The 24,127-nt window shown below is 38.6% G+C and overlaps 1 protein-coding gene across 1 annotated transcript in view; it reads left to right on the top strand.

Moving 5' to 3' along the window:
* AGBL1 (AGBL carboxypeptidase 1) overlaps positions 1-24,127 on the top strand; it is a 912,082-nt gene that overhangs the window by 542,721 nt on the left and 345,234 nt on the right. Inside the window, 3 exon segments of the mRNA XM_054451589.2 lie at positions 3,156-3,287; positions 11,423-11,599; positions 13,285-13,347. Coding sequence (XP_054307564.1) covers positions 3,156-3,287; positions 11,423-11,599; positions 13,285-13,347 — 372 coding nt within the window.

The raw sequence follows: 24,127 nt of genomic DNA on the forward strand, positions 1-24,127 counted from the left end.
ATTCTTTTGTTTTGTATTTGCATAGTATATTTTACATCCTTTTACTTTCAACCTATCTGTGTCTTTATATTTAAAATGAACTTCATGTAGGCAGAATATATTTGATCTTTCTTATTTATCCAATCTGATACTCTTTACCTTTTAATTAGTGAGTTTTGACCATTTATAATAAGTAAGATTATTGATATGTTTGGGTTGAAATCTACCGTTTTGCTGTTTTCTATTTTTTCATGTGTTCTTAGAGCTTCCTATCTTTTCTGCTTTCTCTTTTATTCATTGAGCATTTTTATGATCCCAATTTATCTCCACATTTGAATTATTATTCATGCCCCTTAAAAGTAATTTAGTGTTTGTCCTATTGTTTACAATATCTATCTTTAATTAATTAGAGTCTACCTTGAGATAACATACTGCTTCATCTCTACTACAAGGACCTTATGACAGTATATTACCATTTATTTTCTCACATTTTATAATATGATTGTGATATATTTACTTATACATATGCTATAAACATGCTCTATATTGCTACTATTTTTCTTTAGACTGTCAGTTGTGTTTTAGAGAAATTAAAATCAAGAAAAAAAGAAAAATATTTTCTTCTACTGTCGTATGTTTCATTTCCATTCTTTTAATGTTTTGATTCAAAGAGACTATGACTTTTTCAGACCAAAATGATCTTTGGACCCCAAACTTCTACATCAGGAATTGGAGAAGTTAGAGGCTTTGCCTTAAAGTGGGCCATATTGTCCAATGCCCTTTTCATGCATGGCCAAGAAAGACACAGGAAAAATAAATACCTCACAAGGAAAGAGTCAATATCTGTAGAAAAAATAATACTGGACAACTACTAACAGGGAGCAGAACCGGGTCTAATCAACCAACTGGCCCTACCCAAAGGATACAGGCATCTCTCAATGCCTGGATGAGAGCATTACAGAATTGTTATGAACCAGCAACTGCTATACCCATCTTATTCATCCTCTTTGAAACATGAGTGTTACTGGGGATATTATTTCCTCATTCAACCATTGTAGGTAGATGAACAGAAAACAGGTGGCTTGCCTTTTTGTTCATAGATAAGGAGAAGGCATACACAGGATATAGAAACTATAATGGAATTTTGGGCTGAGACTGATACTGTGATGGAATGGGCTCTTTAGGTGTATCTTCCTTGGAGAATAGGTAAGTGTATTTTGTATGTGGAAGGGAGGGAAACAAATATTTAGACTAGGAGGAGAGATTATTCTAACACTTAGCTTTTGTTGTATAATAAACCACAGCAAAACTTAGTGGCTTAAACAAAAGCTATGCATTATGATTCCTCTGCTCTGAGCCAGGTTGGCTAGGACTGGATGGTCTAAATTAGATTCATTCACATACCTGGTGGTTGGCTTGATATCAGCTAGGTCAGTCGGGATGACTTTGCAGAGAGTCTCATCATCCAGCAGCCCAGCCTATGTTTACTCACATGATGGTTGTTGCAAGGTTCCTGGGAACAGCAAGACAGCAAACCCCTTAATATGCCTCAGCTTGCATCATATTTGCTCATTCTTATTGACCAAAAGATGCCACATAGCTGTATTAGTCTGTTCTTATGCTGCTAATAAAGACATACGTGAGACTAGGTAATTATAAAGGAAAGAGGTTTAATTGGCTCACAGTTCCACATGGCTGGGGAAGCCTCACAATCATGGTGGAGGGCAAACGAGGGGCAAAGTCACATCTTACATGGCAGCAGGCAAGAGAACGAATACAGGGGAATTCCCCTTTATAAAACCATCAGGTCTCATGACACTTATTCACTATCACGAGAACAGCATGGGAAAGACCTACCCCCATGATTTAATTGCCGCCACCTGGACCCGCCCTGGACATGTGGAGATTGTTACAATTCAAGGTGAGATTTGGGTGGGAACACAGCCAAACCATATCAGTGGCTAAGCACATATTCAAGAAGTGAAGAAATGTACTCCACCTATTGATGATGTTGAAACATGGTCTACTGCAAAGGGTCATGCATACAAGAATAGAAAAAAAGTTGTGGTCTTTTTTAGATTTTATTATTTTTCTCCATTATTAGCATCTCTCCTTATAATAAGATTTTGCATCACTGCCCTTGTCATATGATTTGCAGAACCTCCCTGTAGGAGGAATGTACTTCCCCACACCACGATAAAATTGGTTATGTGACTTTCTTTGACCAGTGGACTATGAGCAGATATGATGTTTGCCACGATTCAGTAAAAGCTTTAATGGCCATTACCTGATTCTACCTTTGACCGTTTTTCCCCTCTACCACAAGAGTAGCATGTTTCAAATTAGGGCTTCTTTAGCCTTGATCCTAGAATGAAGAAAACATACAGAGCAGAGTCATGGCTGATCTCTAGTATGAATGAAAAGTAATCCTTTGTTTGATAAGCCATTGTGTTTTGATGGTCATTCTTTTCCACATCGGAACCTAGAGAAAAATTAGAGTGATTGATTACCTTCTGTTTTTGAATATTTCGCCAATTCCCTTTAGATGGATCTTTCCTATTGACTTTTATTTTAATTTTTTTTTAACTTTCAAGTTCAGGGGTACAAGTACAGATTTGTTGCACAGGTAAACTTATGTCACGGAGCTTTGTTGTACAGACTATTTCCTCACCCCGATATTAAGCCTAGTACCCATTAGTTATTTTTCCTTATCCTCTCCCTCCTCCCACTCTCTACCCTCTGAAATGCCCCAGCGTGTGTGTTTTTCTCCTCTATGTGTCCATGTGTTCTCATCAAATTGTTTAAAATGCTCATAGATATCTTAAACTGCCCTTGTTCCTATTTTCTTTTCCAGCTTTGCCCATGCCTCCTACCCAGTCACAAGTAAATTTATCAAAAGAGCTATACATGACTTGTGTTTTTTCATATTCTATTCACTCCTAAGACCCTTAAAGTCTACATTCTTCCCTGATAACTCCATAAATACAATCAATGCCACTCTTGCCAAAGACACCAATGATCCCCACATGGCTGATCTGCTAACTCAACAGCATACGAGAAAGTTGACATTTTAAACTTTCTTTGAGCAATGGAACATGAATAGATATGATTTAAGTGAATTTAAGAAACCAGTGACCTGACCTGGTTTTATTTTCTCCTTTGTTGGGCTATTGTAGGTTTTCTGTGACTTCCATGGCCACTCCCAAAAGAAGAATGTGTTCCTTTATGGCTGTAGCATCAAGGAAACCTTGTGGCAATCAGCATGCACTGTGGGCACATCTACTATCCTAGAGGATGTCAACTACAGGGTAAGCCGCTGAGGTGAATGACATCAGACATGCTGTGTTCATATTCTTCATTCTTACCTTTAAGACCATGCCCCATTCATTTATTTAGTTGTGTTTTTTTTGGTAAATAAACATTTTAATTATTTTAACCATAGGGTTGTAATACAAGCAGGCTGGAGGCATGTGTAACCTCTCCTAATTTTTGTTGAATAATGACTTGCTAACTTGTTGCTTTCCTTCTGTTTTCTATATGGTTTGATATTGTATAAAAGGCATGAGAACTAGAGACAGAAGACCTCATCTTAATGCCTGGCTTTACAATTATTCGATTATTAACTGTGTGATTATGAGGTTTTTAACATTACCTCTCTGAACCACCCTTCTGCCATCTGTAAAATGAGGATAGTAAAAATACTGCCTCTGTTACATAGCTTAAGGAAGGAACAGAATGATACTGAATACAAAAGGACTTCAAATAAATAGGAAGGGATGAACAAACACAAGCCATTAAACCATCTACATCTCTCTGCATGAGCATTCTATAAAAAGTAGATCAGTAATCCACTGACCCTAATTCTATTTTACTTTAGTTTTAGTGGTTAGAGCTCAACTGTTCCTCCATGAAACCACATAGGAAATTAGGGAGGGGTAAAGAAGAGAGTACTTCTTCCCATCAGGATAAGGGCAACAAGCTATTGCATAGTGAGAATCAGGAAGAAGCAAAGTTGCCCAAATACTAAATGAAAACTGGTCTTTGCTTAAAATTTCTGTAGAAAAAGTAGAAAATTATGATGGTTTCTGCCTCTTCTAAGTCTATTATTCTGGGTATGCAATTTACTATGTGCAAAATAGCTTCATCCCCAGGGTTAATGAGAGTATTAAGAGGTAAAAATCCACCAAATCACCATTTCACCTGGAAATATGTCCCCTCTTCTCTAGCCTTCTTCACCCAGTCCATCAAAAATAGACTGCCGCTGATCAATACAACCACCCCAAGGCTTTTATAGCAGAATCAACAGCTTATCCTCAATAACCTGTTTGCTGTAAGGCTCAACCAGAGTAATGGTGATAAATCATAAGAAGCTTAATAACTTAATCTTATTTAGGAAACTAGTTTAGTAAATTAAAGCATTTATCTGGGCAGCTCCTGTGGACCCAACCCATATAAAATGATCTCTTATATGTGATACATCTTGAATCAAAAAAATCTACCATGGCCCAGTCTTAAATATAGAGTCAGCGTGTTTTTTACTTCTCTTTTTCCAAGGGAAAGTAATAATATTAATAGATAATTCCCCCATACACAGGAAAAGGTATAAGACACAGAACTTTTAAAAAGTCTCCTGTACAAAGCTGACATGAAATGGGGCAGAGGTCAGACATTGTAGGGAATGATAGGATGGGTTCTTATCAACTGTATTTTAATTTTTGTGTATGATTCATATTGTTTAATTAATAAATTCAAAACATATTTTGAAGCCCAGATTAGTGTCAGTTAAGGTAAAAGGCATAACATTATAGAGATAGGTATGCCAGTTTCTGCCTATGAGAATAAGCACAGTGGTATTTAATAGCAATGCTGTTAAAAAGATTAATCCATCTAGACATTAATGCTCACCTATAAGGTCCTTTAACTGTGAGTGGGTCAGTTGTCTGACTTTTCTGCCTTGTGAAATTAGGAAGTTAAATTTTCTACATAGTTTATTTCATCGAGTTTGTTGGTGTCCTGGGATTCCTTAAAGGTGATTCATGGGCTACTAGGACATATGTGGAAGTAGTGAAGTGAATATGGTTTGGTCATATCCCTGGCTTTCAACCCAAACAGCTTTGCTTTTTGGGGTCCCACATAGTATATAACTCCCTCTATCACTGACACTCTAAATTAGGACATAATGATCTGTAAATAATTATCTTAACACTGGTGATCTGCCTAAAAAGACTTTTGTGTATACAAATGGATCTTGTCAGAATTGAAAGGACCCACTCATTTTACAGATGGGAAAATTGAGACTCAGGGGAGAGTGTCTTGGTAAGATAGGTTAATGTTATCATCATTATATCTACCAGCAGTCAACAGTCTGTTGATGCTGAGAGGCTGATTCCTTCATTACCATTGAAAGTGGAACAATTCTAAACATGTTAAACTTATCTAAGACTTTATTTGGTCATTTACCATTAGTATTGAAGAGACAATTATACACCCTATTATATTTCACATCCACTCTGCAACATTTATTCAATTTTATTAATCAACTTTAATGGTACTACTTCTAGTTATGTTGGTATAAAGAGGTCAGTGAATCCTCTCTGCAAAACGCAGTGTAAAATAGAAGAAAATTTTGAAAAGCAGCCCTTTAGGACTCTGTAAATTGACCGAATACAGATGATAAATTGAGAAGCATTTATTCTTGAAAATTGCTAGAACTTCATGTAAGAACAGCAGGGGTCTGTAACCTTCTTGACTGGGGCTGCTCCTGACACCACTCTATTTGGTCATCAAGAAATGATAGCCCCCCCCCACCCCCCGCCACACACACACACACACACACACACACACACACACACACAGCCAGAAATTTACAAGGGAGATCTTAGAAATGAGAGAGCCATAGAAAAGCTAAGATAGACTCTCTATAAATACATGGTGTATTAAGCCATTCTTGCATTGCTGAGACTGGATAAATTATAAAGAAAAGAGGTTTAATTGGCTTATGGTTCTGCAGGCTGTTCGGGAAGCATAATGTTGGCATCTGCTTCTGGGGAGGCCTCAGGAAGCTTCCAATCATGTTAGAAGGTGAAGGGGGAGCAGGCACTTCACATGGTGAGAACAGAGCCAGGAAAAGAGTCAGGGGGAGGTGCCACACACTTTTAAACTACTAGATCTCATGAGAATTCACTCATTATTGCAACGACAGCACCAAGAAGATGATGCAAAACCATTCATGGGAAATCCACTCCTGTAATCCAGTCACCTCCTACCAGGCCCCACCTCTAACACTGGGAGTTACATTTCATCATGAGATTTTGGTGGGGACATATATCTAAACTATATCACATGGATTATGGAAAAATATATGTCTCTAGAGGAGACCCAAGAGGGCCCAGTGAGAAATAAAGTCCAAAGAGACTTAAGAACTACCACAATTTTGATGTCTTCCCAAATCACATACAAATCAATTAACAGAGAGTGGAAGTCTTATGCACTCAAGATATTTGAGCACTACATTTGCCCAAATTATTGTGTAACCACTATGCTAAGCAGCCACAGATGTCAAGCTAAATAATTTAAATAAGAATGTAGAAACTGTGTAGAGACATCAGTGGCACACATTGCAGAAGAATAAAGAAAGAAATATTCTGCAGATTAATCCAGGAAAGTAGTTAAAAATTTAAAAACATTTAAGAAATAGAATCCAGAGATGCTAAAAAAGGTATAATCTATGATGTCCAGTTTTCAACCAAAAATTACAATTTTGTGAAGAATCAAGAATGTGAAATCCATGCTCAGGAAACAAAACAGTCAGTAGAAACAGAGTGGGCCAACATGTTGGGTTCATAATTCTTTCCAAGCAACTGTTAAAATACGTTCAAATAATTAAAGAAAATTATGTTCAAAAGTTAATGGCAAAATATGATGACCATTACTCAATATATATGGAACCTTGATGGAGAATTAAACACAGAAAGAAGGAAGGAAGGAAGGAAGGAAGGAGATAGTGTTGAAAAGTATTATAACCAACATGAAAAATTCACTAGATGGGATTGTCAGCAGATTTGAGATGGCAAGATAGTAGAGAATGAATCAGTAATTTGATGATTAACCCCAAATTATTCAATTCAAAGAACAGAGAAAACAAGATTAAAGAAAAGTAAAGAGCTGTAGAGACCTATAGGATAGCATAAAGCATATCAACCAACATGTAATGGGAGTCCCAGAAAGAGAGGAAAATAAATGTCTGAAAAAATATTTGAAGATATAATGAGAGAAGAAGATAGCATAAGAGGAACACAACATATATGAGACATATAGAATTAAACAACAAAATGGCAAATGTAAATCCAAAAATATCAATGATGAATTAAATATGAATGAACACACCCTCATTCCAAAGGCAGAGGTTGTAAGACCAGATTTAAAAAATAGGTTCAAGTATCTATTGTCTATAATGACATGCTTTTGATTAAATAATGGAAACAGGTTAAAAGTTAAAAGATGGAAAAAGATACACCATGCAAATGGTAACCATAATAAAGATGGTTATATTGACATAAGACAAAATATACATTAAAAGAAAAAATATTACTAGGGCTAAGGGTGCAATTCATAATACTGAAACAAATAGTTCATCAGCAAGGTGTAACAATTATAAATGTATGTGAATATATATACTCTGAAATACAAGAAGAAAAAGTTGAAAGAAGGCATTTAAAATTTAATAATAATAGTTGAATATTTTAGTAATCGTCTCTCAGTAAGCGATAGAATAACCAAAAAGAAAATTAGTATTGAGAACACCTGACCTAACTTACATATAACAGTTCTTTTCAAAACAAAAGAATGTATATTCTTTTTGAGTGCACATCAAAATTTCCCCAGCATAGATCCTATAATGGGCTATTAAATAAATATCAATATATCTTAAGGGACTGAAACCATGCACAGAATATTTACCTACACAACAGAATTAAATTATAAATTAACTTTCATAAGAAATCTGGGATATCTCTGATTATTTGGAAATTAAGCAATTTGTATCAAATTAACTTATGGATCAAAGAGGAAATCCAATGGGTAATTAGAAAATATCTTTAAGTGAATAAAAATAAACACTCAATAAGTGAAAATTTATAGTATGCAACAAAAATAGTACATAGAAGGAACTTTGTAATTTAGAATATTTAGAAGTGCAGAAAGATCTGAAATCAATAATCTAAGCATCCACATTCAGAAACAAGAAAAAGAAGTGCAAATAAATCCCAAAGTATAAGAAAGAACAAAATAAAAGCCAAAGTAAGATCAATGAAATAAAAATCATATGGACAATAGAGAATCCAAAAAGAACATGCTTTTTATCCAATAATTCATAATTTGATTTCTTAAAACGGTCAACAAAATGATCATCATTTAGCTAGACAAAGAAAAGAAAGAAGATACAAGTTATCAAAATTGGGATTGAAAGAAAGGACATCACTACAGATCTTACGAAGTAAAAAAGAATATCATTAACAGCTATATGCCAACAAGTGAATACATTCTTAGAACACAGAGTACCAAAACTGACTCAAGGACACATGGACAATCTGATGAGGTTTATTTTAAGTGGAAAGAAGAATTAGTAATTAAAACTCTTCCCACAAATGGAAGTCTAGGCCCAAATGGCTTTGTTGATACATTCTATCAAACTCTTAAGAACAAAATAGTGCTAATTATAAAAACATCCTTTCAGAAAATAGAGGAGAAACACTTGCCAACTCATTTTATGAGGTCTGTGTTATCCTGATACCAAAGCCAAAATGAGGACATCACAAGAAAAGACAGCTACAGCCCAATATTTGTTATAAACAGACAATAAAGTATTATTCAGTGCTGAAAAGGAATGAGCTATCAAGCCATGAAGAGACGTGGAAGAACCTTAAATGGATATTACTAAGTTAAAGAAAACAACCTGAAAAGGCTACATACTGTATTTCCAGCTGTATGACATTCTGGAGAAAGCAAAACTATGGAGACTAAAAAGGTCGGGGTTGCCAGGAGTTTGGAAGGAAGGAAGGATAAATAGGTGGAACACAGGGGATTCTTAGGGCAGTAAAACTACTTTGGATAATACTATAATATTGAGTACACAACATTATACATTTTTTCAAACCCATAAGATGTACAACACCAAAAGTGAAGAGAGTCCTCATGTAAGCTATAGACTTTGAGTGATGATGTTTCTATGTAGGTTCAGCAGTTAAAACAAACCTACCGCTCTGGTGAGGGATGTCAATGTTGAGGGAGTCCATGCATGTACAGGAGTGGGAGGCATATGGAAAATCTCTGCATCTTCCTTCTCAATTTCCCTGTGGACCTAAAACTGCTTTAAATAAAGCCTTTTTATTTTTTTAAAAAAAGAGAGAGATACAACCTACGGAAGAAAAAAATGGTTTCACTTAAGTAAAAAAGGAAGTCACTTAAACCATGTAACAGTAAACTTTTGCAACATGGTACGCCATTGTTAAATTAAAACTATTTGCAAGTATTAATGATCACTTTAGTTGCAGGATATAGAAACAATATATTTATGTCTATTTGACCAGCCCCCCAGGGGTCTGGACTAGCAGATTCTATTTATTTTAGCAAATAATTATGTAGTACCCTCTATGAGCAACATACTGCTCGATGTGTAGGGATTTTTCTGTGAATAAGACACAGACCTGCCCTCATGGAACTTCTAGGCTTCTGGGGAGATAGAAAACAAACAACTAATACATACACAATAATTCAGTTGTAATTGTAATGAGCACTTTGAAGGAACAAATAGATTGAGGGATTATAGGAAGGGAGGGACAAGAATGGATAAGATGAAATCAATTAGGAGGCAATTGTAGACACTCAAGTGAAGACAACATTAGCATTCTATTTCCCTTTTTTAGATGATTGTAAGTCTGGAGGCTATGTAGGAATTTAGAGATCATAGTGAATTATATTAATAATTATGCTAATCTATTTATATAATATATAATTTATAAGATAATTAATAATTATAATTAACAGTTACATTTAACATGAAGACAGTAAGTACCAGAGAGAGTAAGAGATTTGCTCAATGTTCTAGAAATTAACAAAACTTCATCTCTTTAAAAACAATTCTTTCATTTATATTCTCATTAACTTGTTATGCTTCTCTACTTTCTCCCTGTAATTTGTCTAAAAGCCTAAGGCTTCACTATTGTCTAATGTATGTAATTTTATATTATGTGTTAGTTTATGCATATTCTGCCAACACTAAAATGAGAGAATGCTTCTTGTTAATGTCATTAAAGTTCTGGGACTAATTGCAGTATTTCTGCTGACTCAGAACTGTGTATACTATCAACTCTGAGTCATTGTCCTCTGGGGAGGAGGTCCAGTGGCTGGAAGATCCCTTTCTGTCAATCAGGGTGTCAAGTGCCTAGAGATGCCTTCTAAATGGAGATTAAGTAGTCATAAATAAAATATTTTTACCCCAAGAAAAGGTGGAATATACGAACCCAGAGAGGATGGATTTTCAGGAGTTTCATATTGATCAAGCCTCAGATTTTTGGCTTAGAAGATGAGACGAAAAAGTTCATTTTGGCAATTATATACTCTTAGGAAAGAAGTGAACTATATGTGCTTCTTCTCTAGAATCATCACTGGCCTCTTTGGCCTTGTGAAATAAGTGAACAGTCCCTAGTCTGACCCTGCTAAGTAACAGTGAGGCTGGATGCAGTCTGTAAATTTCAAGTCCCTGTGAAATCTGAGGCTTTCCATAGTCTCAACTCTTTCATGTATGAGGCCAAATGTATGTGTGCAGCCTTGGTCCATAGCAATGCAGGAATTGAAAGATTATGGAGCTGGCCAGGTTGGCATTTGGATTCCTTTCTAGCAACTTTATGGTTTTCTGGACTTCAGCTATTTATTTCTAACTTTTTTTTTTTTTTTTTTTTTTTGAGATGCAGTCTTACTCTGTCTCTCAGGCTGGAGTGCAGTGGTGCAATCTCGGCACACTGCAACCTCCATCATCTGGGTTCAAGAGATTCTCCTACCTCAGCCTCCTGAGTAGCTGGGATTACAGGTGCCTGCCACCACATTCAGCTAATTTTTGTATTTTTAGTAAGACGGAGTTTCACCATGTTGGCCAGGCTGGTTTTGAACTCCTGCCCTCAGGTGATCCACCTGCCTCAGCCTCCCAAAGTGCTGAGATTACAGGCATGAGCCACTGCTCCCGGCCTATTTCTAACTTTTCTAAGCCTGTTTCCTCATCTGCAAAATGATTTTTAAAAAGTGATAGCCATTTCTCAGGGTTAATAAATGATTTAAAGTAACGAGTATTTTATATATAGATGCTTAACAATGTTGAGAAGCTATTTTTATGATGACTATCCCTAGTCACCCACAACTAATCATAGTTTGATTTTTGTTTTTACTGTAGACTCTTCCCAAAATCCTTGATAAGCTAGCACCAGCATTCACAATGAGCAGCTGCAGCTTCCTTGTGGAGAAATCTCGAGCTTCCACGGCCCGGGTGGCGGTGTGGAGAGAGATGGGGGTGTCCAGAAGCTACACCATGGAAAGCAGCTACTGTGGCTGCAACCAGGGCCCTTATCAGGTATGTGAGGCTGCAGGACACCCATACTTTCTGTCCAGCAACAATACATAGAAATTATAGACAGCTCGTACCTGCTTTCTCACCTAAAAGGGGAAGAAGGCTCCAAGTAGTTTGGTCTTGCTCCCTTGCCTTGAAAAACTGGTTGAACAATTGCTTTCACCTGCAGGATCTTCTCTATTGATCCTGGAAGCAATGCGTGCATGCTTTCCAATTTGGTTCTTCAATCAGCTGCCCTCACCAGCAAGCAGCTGGGAGCCTCTCTTTGACAGGCATCCCCAACTTTTACAGAACATCTGCTTGCCTGGCTCTGTTATATGCATAAAACTCTTGCCTTCTGCAACAAGTGGACTCGTTCTTTGTACATCATAAAGGGCATAGGTCAGTGTGTAGATATTGTTGGTACGTATATCTAGTGCGTTTCCATCTTCTGCGTCAATCTAAATCTGTAGTTCTCTTTGTTATCCTGCTGTCTCCAGAGCACACAAAAGTGTGTGCATGGCGTGGGTCTCCCAGAATGAGTGGGTTTTGGACTCATATGCTAGTCTTGAGAGAAAGTGCTCTTGTATAAATCACATTCTTTCTACAGCTATATTAACTGCATGAGCAGCTGGATAGCTGCTACAGCAGGCTGTTCTGGCTGCTTTTCCCACTCCCCCATAGAGAAGCATAAATAAAGGACATTTTGACAGTGCCAGGGTAATCGACTCTTGTAAATTTCTTAGGCAAGCTGACAGACTGCTCCTTGGTGACTTCCATTCAACCCTAAGAATACCTGGACCTCACCAGCATTAAGCTCATTGTGTTGGCTTTGATAGTCTCCTGGAACAGCTAGGAAGCACTTGGCATCTATGCAATCCTGAGCTTGTAGATATCTGTTAGTTACCAAAGAGAGTACAGGGTGTGACAGGCAATGCACATTATCTAACTTCTCACGTAGTCGAAGATTTTTTTTAACTCAGGGCTACCGAACCACCCATTTTGACTATGAATTCTGTCAAATAGCCACTTAGTCTAAAGACTTGCTTCAAATAATTGTTTTGTTACTGAATTAATAAATTCTTAGACTGAATTAATCCTATTCACCCACATTAATGTAAATGAAGAATAAGAAGAGCTGAAATCGTTGGATGAGCATGAGATTGGGCATCAAGAGATCTCACTCTTTCACTTAACAGCAGTGTTGAAAGCTACTTACTTCTAGGAACCTATTTTTTTTCATATATCAAATGCAGATTTTAATAAGGACTCCTTTTATCCTACCGTACAAGATTTTGTAAGGACTAAAAGAAAACATATATGTGAATATACTTGGAGGTTATATAATCAGGAATCTGTTCACTCCCTTGTCATTCAAAACATATAAGATTGGAAAAAAAAAGCTTTAAATATTATGACTTTAAGGCCTTATGGACATAGGTTTGTGTCTCTCTCTGCACATGTGTCTTGATGGGAAGGGGCTTGTCATTTGTTTAAAAGACAACTCCATGTAACTCTTCAGAGATTTATTAGCTTGGTGACTTTCATTGAGTTTGTTTCTCCAAGCACCAATTCAAACAAACAGCTTCTAGTCACATAAGTATCAATGCCATTCACAGTAAATCAGCTGGAAACTCAAAGTTCTCTGGAGCTGCTTGAAAATGAAATGAGTCATAGGTTCAGGCCCTCACCAACTCTCTACTGTGCAGTGTACATAGAGGCTGTTGGAGAGGTCAAAGAATGAAAGGGCTCACCCAGTGGATGGCCTTCAGGTATTGGCGCAGCATTTATCCTGTGAAATTTTCCAAATGGCTTTTGCATGGGGTCACTAGAAGGAAGAATGGAGGGAGAACTGGCTAGAGTAAAGCCCTAACAGTGCCAGACCTGGTTTTGGTTTAAGAATCCCATTCTCTATATGAAACACCTCTCCAATTGTATTAGTTTTCTCCTTCTCTTTGTTTTCCTGTCCTTACAAACATTGTTGAGTAACTGAGCAAAATCACAGGCAGTGATACTCACAGGGGATGGTGAGTAATTTTACATATGGGAGGGCCCACCCCATGGGAATGAAGCCAGCCTGGAGTTGGGTATTTTGGTGATTTTTGCGTAAGGTACATAATGCAGTCTATGAGCTATAAAGCAGTATAGAAATTTCCATCCTGAACATATTGTAAATGCTTTTTGTACATTGGGAAGATGAGTCCCAGTTGAGTCTTGAGATTGTTATTCTAAGGTCATCTTTCCATTTTTTATTTAGCGTTACCATTTATCCAAAAGATGGAGGATACTTAAATACACCCGTGAGAGGCATTCTTTCCTTCCTTCATAAGAATATAAATATTTTTGCAGTTTCTCGGTTAATGCAGCTTTAAAGTAGTTCCAATCATTTCTCCCCCAGCACACTAAGTACCTGATTTGTAAGTATTGAAATGAAATATCATTCTTTACAGTGACATTTATATTGGAACTGCATTAAAGAACATAAGCTATTACCTTAAAATAATGATTATTAATATGATATTTTCTCTTCTGTTTTCCAGTCTATAGTTGGCTAATTAGAAAAAGAATTATCCTGCTCTTGTTTCTTTGGGATACAGTCTCTGTTGCTAGGTCATACACTTAGATCTATAACTTGTATTTAATGTGGAAATCCCACCCACTGAGAGATTTACTTTACTTATTAGGGACAGGCCCAAAGCTATTGAGGCTGTTGAGGAAAAAGCCAAAATGAAATGATGCATCCTTTGGGGGCTAATTTTTTTAGAGGCATCTAGTCTATGTGGACAGCTGTGGGCTTCACACTGAGTGTTTGTGACCTGAGGTCACACACGTGGTGTGTTTGCCTACACAAAGGCATGTGGCTGGGCCCCAGGGGTTGCTGGTAGCTTAGGAGGAGGATGTGAGTCCCTCTACCCAAGCAGGCTGTCGACTTGCTCCTCGCAACGCTGCTAACTTGGACAGCAAAGTGGATCTTAGGGAAGGACAGAAGATGGTAACTCAGCTGAGGTTTGAAGAGTGACTCAACTTGTGTTTAAATTCTCTGCCTGCAAGCTGCATCCTTGTATTGTGGGACCTTCCTGCAGTGCATCCTTTCTACCACCCACAAGGGCTCCTTTAATAACACAAATCTATTCAAGTCACAGTAATGTTCATAATCCTTCTAAGTGTCTTCATTGTGTCTCGATAAAATCCAACTCATCATCGTGGTGAGTAAGGCCTTTTACAATCTCTTTCTTTTTTTTATACTCAATGCTTAGTATAGTATAAAGCAGGTATTAAAAATGTATGATGGCTGACAAGTGAGTAAGTAAGTGAACAAGTAAATAAATGGCAATTTCCAAGCCCTCAAATGATGATCCTCACTGTCCTTGGGTAAGCAGAAAAAGAGAAGAAATTATTGTGGTCCAAATGTGATCAGATGCCATTCTAAAATGGAGATTTTAAGAGTCGTTGCAATGGGTGGAGATGGAAAATGTGTGGGTGAAAGACACAAGAATGCAAGGCTGAGACCTCTCAGACCTGCCACTAGATATGGTTTGAGAGCACCCAATGGATTATTTCCCTGAGTAAGGCAATTCTAGTTCAGGTATGGAATCTCTTATGGCCACATTCTAATAACAGATGATAATTAGGCAGAAAGACTTCCATCCATATATGTAGTAGATGCTGCGGTCCACCCTCGAGATCCCTCCTTAGGACCCAGGCACTCAATTTCCCCTGGTTGTTCATGGCTGTGTCTATAACCAGGAATTGCTTGTAACTAAAGGACCCCATCTTGCCCCAAAGCTATGGCTCCTCCCTACCTGCAGCCTACATCCAATAGCTGATCTGTGGGGAAACAAAAGCCTTATCTCTGCTTCAGTTGGGATGACTCCAAAGGGCCATTCCAGCTCTAGATAACCCTTTAGGATTAGCTGGTACCTCTGTTGCAATTCCCTTGTGGTTCAACCTCCCCCTCTGCCCAACTTTGTTTCCCTAGTAACTCACAGGTATTGTTACAGCAAGCACTCCCCAAAAGTCCTTCTATATGCAAATCTCAGCATCTCAGAGGCTGTTTCCTGCTGTAAACAACTTATAACAGTATTTCAAAAAGGCTTAGATTATAAAACATGCATGCTGGAACTAAGCACTTAAATTGTTGGAGATGGTTTAGTGGGGATGAATTTCATATAGGAAATTCAATCATCAGAACTCCGTGTTCAAGGCTCCCAGTGGCCCTTCATTCACTCCACTTGCCTTAGCTGTTTAGGGAACAAAGCCCTCTACTACAAAACTAGAGACCGCAGATCAGAGCAGGGTTTCTTGCAGTAGCCCAGACTGTAGGCTGACTGTATTTATTTTCTGTGGCTGCTGTAACAGAATACCACAACCTGGATGGCTTAAAACAACATAAATCTGTTCTCTCACAGATCTGGAAGATAAAAGCCTGAAATCAAGGTGTTGGCAGTGTTACATTCTCTCTAAAGGCAACTGTTTCATGCCTTTCTTTGAGCTTCTTTATTGCCAGAAATCCTTGGTGTTTTTTGGTTTGTCAACGCATGACTACAATTTCTTTCTTTATTGTCACATGGCCTTCTCTACTTGTGAACCTCTATCTCTGTGTCTCCCCTCTTCTTCTTATAAGGACACCAGACATACTGGAATAAGAGCCCACCTTACTCCAGGATGACCTCATCTTAATTTAATTAATTATATCTGTAGTGAACCTATTTCCAAATAAGCTCATATTCTGACATTCTGATAAGGAGATAAATTTGCGCATTGGGGAAGATACTATTCAGCCTAATAAACTGGGTCACACAAGAAAATACAAAATTATCTCCAAGAATTAGGGAAGGTTTTTATTTCTGCCTCCATATTGCCATGCGGTAAAGCCCTAAATATGTTATAACAGTTCTTATTTTCTCTCTACCTCATGATGAGGAAAATGAAAAGTTTCAGATTTTCTTGGAACATTTTGGAAGACAAATTTGAGACTCATGGCATGTATGAGTGCTGATTAAGGCTGCTCCAGTGTTATAATACACAATGTTAAGGTAGCAATAATGATAACAAACACATCTATCATACTTATTGTGTGCTAAGCCCTTTACATCTCTTAAACTACTTCATGTCTGCTATTGTACAACAAAGCACTACAAAATCAGTTTTATTATTCTTCTCATTATTCCTATTTTACAAATGAGACCACTGAGACAGAGAAGTTAAGTAACTTGCTCAAGATCCCACAGCTAGAGGTTTTCGAGCCAGGATTTGAAGCCAGACAGATATGTTGCTGGGATCTTTGCTTTTACCTCATGCTTTCTGTCTAGTAGAATGTGGTTGGTAAAAGGGGACCTGGGCTTTGGAAGCAGGAGACCCACCTTCTGCACTTGGCTGTAATTAAGCAGATCTACAGCAACAGGTGAGCCACTTAACCTCTCTGGGTCACAGTTTTCTTATTTGTAATAGGAAGACAGAATTGGAACTAAAAGATAGTTGTGGTTTCTGCTACATTATGTTGACCAAGTTTTTTGCTGGGTATCCAAGGGACTTATGGATCACCCAGACCAGGGTGACCCAGTGTAATGTGAAGCCCTTAAAAACCTTATGCAATTTTCTTTTTTGTTCTTGTACTTTTTAAATATACTTTAAGTTCTAGGGTACATGTGCACAACGTGCAGGTTTGTTACATATGTATACATGTGCCATGTTGGTGTGCTGGACCCATTAACTCGTCATTTATATTAGGGAATCTCCTAATGCTATCCCTCCCCCCTCCCCCCACCCCGCAACAGGCCCAGGTGTGTGATGTTCCCCTTCCTGTGTCCAAGTGTTCTCATTGTTCAATTCCCATCTACGAGTGAGAACTTGCGGTGTTTTGTTTTTTGTCCCTGCCATAGTTGGCTGAGAATGATGGTTTCCAGCTTCATCCATGTCCCTACGAAGGACATGAACTCATCCTTTTTTATGGCTGCATAGTATTCCATGGTGTATATCTGCCACATTTTCTTAATCCAGTCTATCATTGTTGGACATTTGGGTTGGTTCCAAGTCTTTGCTATTTATGAATAGTGCCGCAATAAACATACATGTGCATGTGTCTTTATAGCAGCAATGATTTATAATCCTTTGGGTATATACCCAGTAATGGGATGGCTAGGTCAAATGGTATTTCCAGTTCTAGATCCTTGAGGAATCGCCACATTGTCTTCCACAATGGTTGAACCAGTTTACAGTCCCACCAACAGTGTAAAACAGTTGCTATTTCTCCACATCCTCTCCAGCACCTGTTGTTTCCTGACTTTTTAATGATCGCCATTCTAACTGGTGTGAGATGGTATGTCATTGTGGTTTTTATTTGCGTTTCTCTGATGGCCAGTGATGATGAGCATTTTTTCATGTGTCTGTTGGCGGCATAAATATCTTCTTTTGAGAAGTGTCTGTTCATATACTTTGCCCACTTTTTGATGTGGTTGTTTTTTTCTTGTAAATTTGTTTGAGATCTTTATAGATTCTGGATATTAGCCCTTTGTCGGATGAGTAGATTGCAAAAATTTTCTCACATTCTGTAGGTTGCCTGCTCACTCTGATGGTAGTTTCTTTTGCTGTGCAGAAGCTCTTTAGTTTAATTAGATCCCATTTGTCAATTTTGGCTTTTGTTGCCATTGCTTTTGGTGTTTTAGACATGAAGTCCTTGCCCATGCCTATGTCCTGAATGGTATTGCCTAGGTCCTGAATGGTATCGCCTAGGTTTGCTTCTAGGGATATTATGGTTTTAGGTCTAAAATTTAAGTCTTTAATCCATCTTGAATGAATTTTTGTATAAGGTGTAAGGAAGGGATCTAGTTTCAGCTTTCTACATATGGCTAGCCAGTTTTCCCAGCACCATTTATTAAATAGGGAATCCTTTCCCCATTGCTTTTGTTGGGTTTGTCAAAGATCAGATGGTTGTAGATGAGTGGTATTATTTCGGAGCCTCTATGCTGTTCCATTGGTCTATATATCTTTTTCGGTACCAATTCCATGCTGTTTTTGTTACTATAGCCTTGTAGTAGTGTTTGAAGTCAGGTAGCGTGATGCCTCCAACTTTGTTCTTTTGGCTTAGGATTGTCTTGGCAATGCGGGCTCTTTTTTGGTTCTATATGAATTTTAAAGTAGTGTTTTCCAATTCTGTGAAGAAAGTCATTGGTAGCTTGATGGGGATGACATTGAATCTATATGTTACCTTGGGCAATATGGCCATTTTCACAACACTGATTCTTCCTATGCATGAGCATGGAAAGTTCTTCCATTTGTTTGTGTCCTCTTTTATTTCATTGAGCAGTGGTTTGTAGTTCTCCTTCACATCCCTTGTAAGTTGGATTCCTAGGTCTTTATTCTCTTTGTAGCAATTGTGAATGGGAGTTCACTCATGATTTGGCTCTCTGTTTGTCTGTTATTGGTGTATAAGAATGCTTGTGATTTTTGCACATTGATTTTGTATACTGAGACTTTGCTGAAGTTGCTTATCAGCTTAAGGAGATTTTGGGCTGAGACAATGGGGTTTTCTAAATATACAATTATGTCATCTGCAAACAGGGACAATTTGACTTCCTTTTTTCCTAATGGAATACCCTTTATTTCTTTCTCCTACCTGATGCCCTGGCCAGACCTTCCAACACTATGTTGAATAGGAGGCATCCCTGCTTTGTGCCAGTTTTCAAAGGGAATGCTTCCAGTTTCACCCATTCAGTATGATATTGGCTGTGGGTTTGTCATAAATAGCTCTTATTATTTTGAGATACGTCCCTTCAATACCTAGTTTGTTGAGAGTTTTTAGCATGAAAGGCTGTTGAATTTTGCCAAAGGCCTTTTCTGCATCTATTAAGATAATCCTGTGGTTTTTGTCTTTGCTTCTGTTTATATGCTGGATTACATTTATTGATTTGTGTATGTTGAACCAGCCTTGCATCCCAGGGATGAAGCCTACTTGATCATGGTGGATAAGCTTTTTGTTGTGCTGCTGGATTTGGTTTGCCAGTATTTTACTGAGGATTTTTGCAACAATATTCATCAGGGATATTGGTCTAAAATTCTCTTTTTTTGTTGTGTCTCTTCCAGGCTTTGGTAGTAGGATGATGCTGGCCTCATAAAATGAGTTAGGGAGGATCCCCTCTTTTTCTATTGATTGGAATAGTTTCAGAAGGAATGGTCCCAGCTCCTCCTTGTACCTCTGGTAGAATTTGGCTGTGAATCCATCTGGTCCTGGACTTTTTTTGGTTGGTAAGCTATTAATTATTGCCTTAATTTCAGAGCCTGTTATTGGTCTATTCAGGGATTCAACTTCTTCCTGGTTTAGTCTTGGGAGGGTGAATGTGTCCAGGAGTTTATCCATTTCTTCTAGATCTTCTAGTTTATTTGTGTAGAGGTGTTTATAGTATTCTCTGATGGCAGTTTGTATTTCTGTGGGATCGGTGGTGATATCCCCTTTATCATTTTTTATTGCATTTATTTGATTCTTCTCTCTTTTCTTCTTTATTAGGCTTGCTAGCAGTCTATCAATTTTGTTGATCTTTTCAAAAAACCAGCTCCTGGATTCATTGATTTTTTAAGGGTTTTTTTGTGTCTCTATCTCCCTCAGTTCTACTCTGATCTTAGTTATTTCTTGCCTTCTGCTAGCTTTTGAATGTGTTTGCTCTTGCTTCTCTAGTTCTTTCAATTGTGATGTTAGGGTGTCAATTTTAGATCTTTCCTGCTTTCTCTTGTGGGCATTTAGTGCTATAAATTTCCCTCTACACACTGCTTTAAATGTGTCCCAGAGATTCTGGTATGTTGTGTCTTTGTTCTCATTGGTTTCAAAGAACATCTTTATTTCTGCCTTCATTTCGTTATGTACCCAGTAGTCAGTCATTCAGGAGCAGGTTGTTCGGTTTCCATGTAGTGGAGCAGTTTTGAGTGAGTTTCTTAATCGTGAGTTCTAGTTTGATTGCACTGTGGTCTGAGAGACAGTTTGTTATAATTTCTGTTCTTTTACATTTGCTGAGGAGTGCTTTACTTCCAACTATGTGATCAATTTTGGAATAAGTATGATGTGGTGCTGAGAAGAATGTATATTCTGTTGATTTGGGGTGGATAGTTCTGTGGATGTCTATTAGGTCCGCTTGGTGCAGAGCTGAGTTCAATTCTTGGATATCCTTTTTAACTTTCTGTCTCGTTGATCTGTCTAAAGTTGACAGTGGGGTGTTAAAGTCTCCCATAATTATTGTGTGGGAGTCTAAGTCTCTTTGTAGGTCTGTAAGGACTTGCTTTATGAATCTGGGTGCTCCTGTATTGGGCGCATATATATTTAGGATAGTTAGCTCGTCTTGTTGAATTGATCCCTTTACCATTATGTAATGGCCTTCTTTGTCTCTTTTGATCTTTGTTGGTTTAAAGTCTGTTTTATCAGAGACTAGGGTTGCAACCCCTGCCTTTTTTTTTTTTTTTTCCATTTTCTTGGTAGATCCTCCTCTGTCCTTTTATTTTGCGCCTATATGTGTTTCTGCATGTGAGATGGGTCTCCTGAATACAGCACACTGATGGGTCTTGACTCTTTATCCAATTTGCCAGTCTGTGTTTTTAATTGGAGAATTTAGCCCATTTACATTTAAGGTTAATATTGTTAGCTGTGAATTTGATCCTGTCATTATAATGTTAACTGGTTATTTTGCTCATTGGATGATGCAGTTTCTTCCTAGCATTGATGGTCTTTACAATTCGGCATGTTTTTGCAGTGGCTGGTACTGGTTGTTCCTTTCCATGTTTAGTGCTTCCTTCAGGAGCCTTTGTAGGGCAGGCCTGGTGGTGACAAAATCTCTCAGCATTTGCTTGTCTGTAAAGGATTTTATTTCTCCTTCATTTATGAAGCTTAGTTTGGCTGGATATGAAATTCTGGGTTGAAAATTATTTTCTTTAAGAATGTTGAATATTGGCCCCCACTCTCTTCTGGCTTGTAGAGTTTCTGCCGAGAGATCCACTGTTAGTCTGATGGGCTTCCCTTTGTGGGTAACCCGACCTTTCTCTCTGGCTGCCCTTAACATTTTTTCCTTCATTTCAACTTTGGTGAATCTGACAATTATGTGTCTTGGAGTTGCTCTTCTCGAGGAATATCTTTGTGGCATTCTCTGTATTTCCTGAATTTGAATGTTGGCCTGCCTTGCTAGGTTGGGGAAGTTCTCCTGGATAATATCTTGCAGAGTGTTTTCCAACTTGGTTCCATTCTCCCCGTCACTTTCAGGTACACCAGTCAGATGTAGATTTGGTCTTTTCACATAGTCCCATATTTCTTGGAGGCTTTGTTTGTTTTCACTCTTTTTTCTCTAAACTTCTCTTCTCGCTTCATTTCATTCATTTGATCTTCAATCACTGATACCCTTTCTTCCAGTTGATCGAATCGGCTACTGAAGCATGTGCATTTGTCATATATATCTTGTGCCATGCTTTTCAGCTCCATCAGGTCATTTAAGGACTTCTCTACACTGGTTATTCTACTTAGCCATTTGTCTAATCTTTTTTCAAGGTTTTTAGCTTCTTTGCGGTAGGTTCGAACTTCCTCCTTTAGCTCAGAGAATTTTGATCGTCTGAAGCCTTCTTCTTTCAAATTGTCAAAGTCATTCCCTGTCCAGCTTTGTTCCATTGCTGGCAAGGAGCTGTGTTCCTTTGGAAGGAGAGAGGCACTCTGATTTTTAGAATTTTCAGCTTTTCTGCTCTGTTTTTTCCCCATCTTTGTGGTTTTAACTACCTTTGGTCTTTGATGATGGTGAGGTACAGATGGGGTTTTGGTGTGGATGTCCTTTCTGTTTGTTAGTTTTCCTTCTGACAGTCAGGACCCTCAGCTGCAGGTCTGTTGGAGTTTGCTGGACGTCCACTCCAGACCCTGTTTTCCTGGGTATCAGCAGTGGAGGCTGCAGAGCAGTGAGTATTGCTGAACAGCAAATGTTGCTGTCTGATCGTTCCTCTGGAAGCTTCGTCTCAGAGGGGTACCCGGCCATGTGAGGTGTCAGTCTGCCCCTACTGGGGTGTGCCTCCCAGTTAGGTTACTCAGTGGTCAAGGACCCACTTGAGGAGGAAGTCTGTCCATTCTCTGATCTCAAACTCCATGCTAGGAGAACCACTACTCTCTTCAAAGCTGTCAGACAGGGACATTTAAGTCTGCAGAGGTTTCTGCTGCCTTTTGTTTGGCTATGCCCTGCCCCCAGAGGTGGAGTCTACTGAGGAAGGCAGGCCTCCTTGAGCTGCGGTGGGCTCCACCCAGTTCGAGCTTCCTGGCAGCTTTGTTTACCTACTCAAGCCTCAGCAATGGCGGGTGCCCCTCCCCCAGCCTTGCTGCTGCCTTGCAGTTTGATCTCAGACTGCTGTGCTAGCAATGAGTGAGGCTCCATGGGTGTGGGACCCTCTGAGCCAGGTGCGGGATATAAATCTCCTAGTGTGCCATTTGCTAAGACGTTGGAAAAGCACAGTATTAGTGTGGGAGTGACACGATTTTCCAGGTGCCAGCCATCACAGCTTCCCTTGCCTGGGAAAGGGAATTCCCTGAGCCCTTGCGCTTCCCGGGTGAGGTGATGCCTCGCCCTGCTTTGACTCATGCTCGGTGGGCTGCACTCACTGTCCTGCACCCACTGTCTGATAAGCCCCAGTGAGATGAACCCGGTATCTCAGTTGGAAATGCAGAAATCACCCGTCTTCTGCATCACTCACACTGGGAGCTGTAGACTGGAGCTGTTCCTATTTGGCCATCTTGGAACCCCAATTTTTCTTGAGTATGCACGTTTTTCTAGGGAGAAAGTGCTCTGCTTTTAGCACCAATTAGCTAGTTTTCAAGTGACTTTGGCTGTTCTATCCACTATTTCCCCCTCTCCTTTTCATTTTATTCTGACTGGTCTTTATTTCACCTTTCCAGAGTATACAAAGAGGGCTGAGAGGAATGTAATACATGAAGTGGTAGCTCTCCATCAGCAGGGGGAATAAGGAGCAGAGTAGATCTTCAGTGAAACAGCCAATTTGTTTATATTAGGGAACATCCCAGGTTGCTTCCTTTTCTCATTTCACTTCCTCTTGACTTCTCTCCTTGTCTCATCAGAGAACCATGGCTCTCACATAGTTCTTTGGACTTGCACAGCCCGGATGGGACACTTCTCCTCCCTAAAAGTGCCCTGAGCTGCAGAATTGCCTCTGTATCAGGATACACACACACACACACACACACACACACACACACACACAGAGATTCTTTCTCTCCAACACACAAGTATATGTATATATCATACATATATACACAAACATGTATCCATATCAATGGTTTTTAATAATAGATGTATACAAGAAAGCAGAGTTTATTGTTTAGTACGGGCTCCTGTGTCAGATGTAGAGTTCCAGGGAGAGCTCTACGTTTTACAGTTGTGACCTTGAGACGGTTCCTGACTTTCATGAGGTTTAGTGGTAAACATGGTGCTCCTCATAGTTCCTACTTCATGGAGGTGCTATAAAGACTGAATGAGCTACTGCCTATAAAACATTTATCACCATTTTCATAGTAAAAACTCAATACGTGTT

Source organism: Pongo pygmaeus, chromosome 16 (genome assembly GCF_028885625.2).
Source record: "Pongo pygmaeus isolate AG05252 chromosome 16, NHGRI_mPonPyg2-v2.0_pri, whole genome shotgun sequence".
Taxonomy (NCBI): domain Eukaryota; kingdom Metazoa; phylum Chordata; class Mammalia; order Primates; family Hominidae; genus Pongo; species Pongo pygmaeus.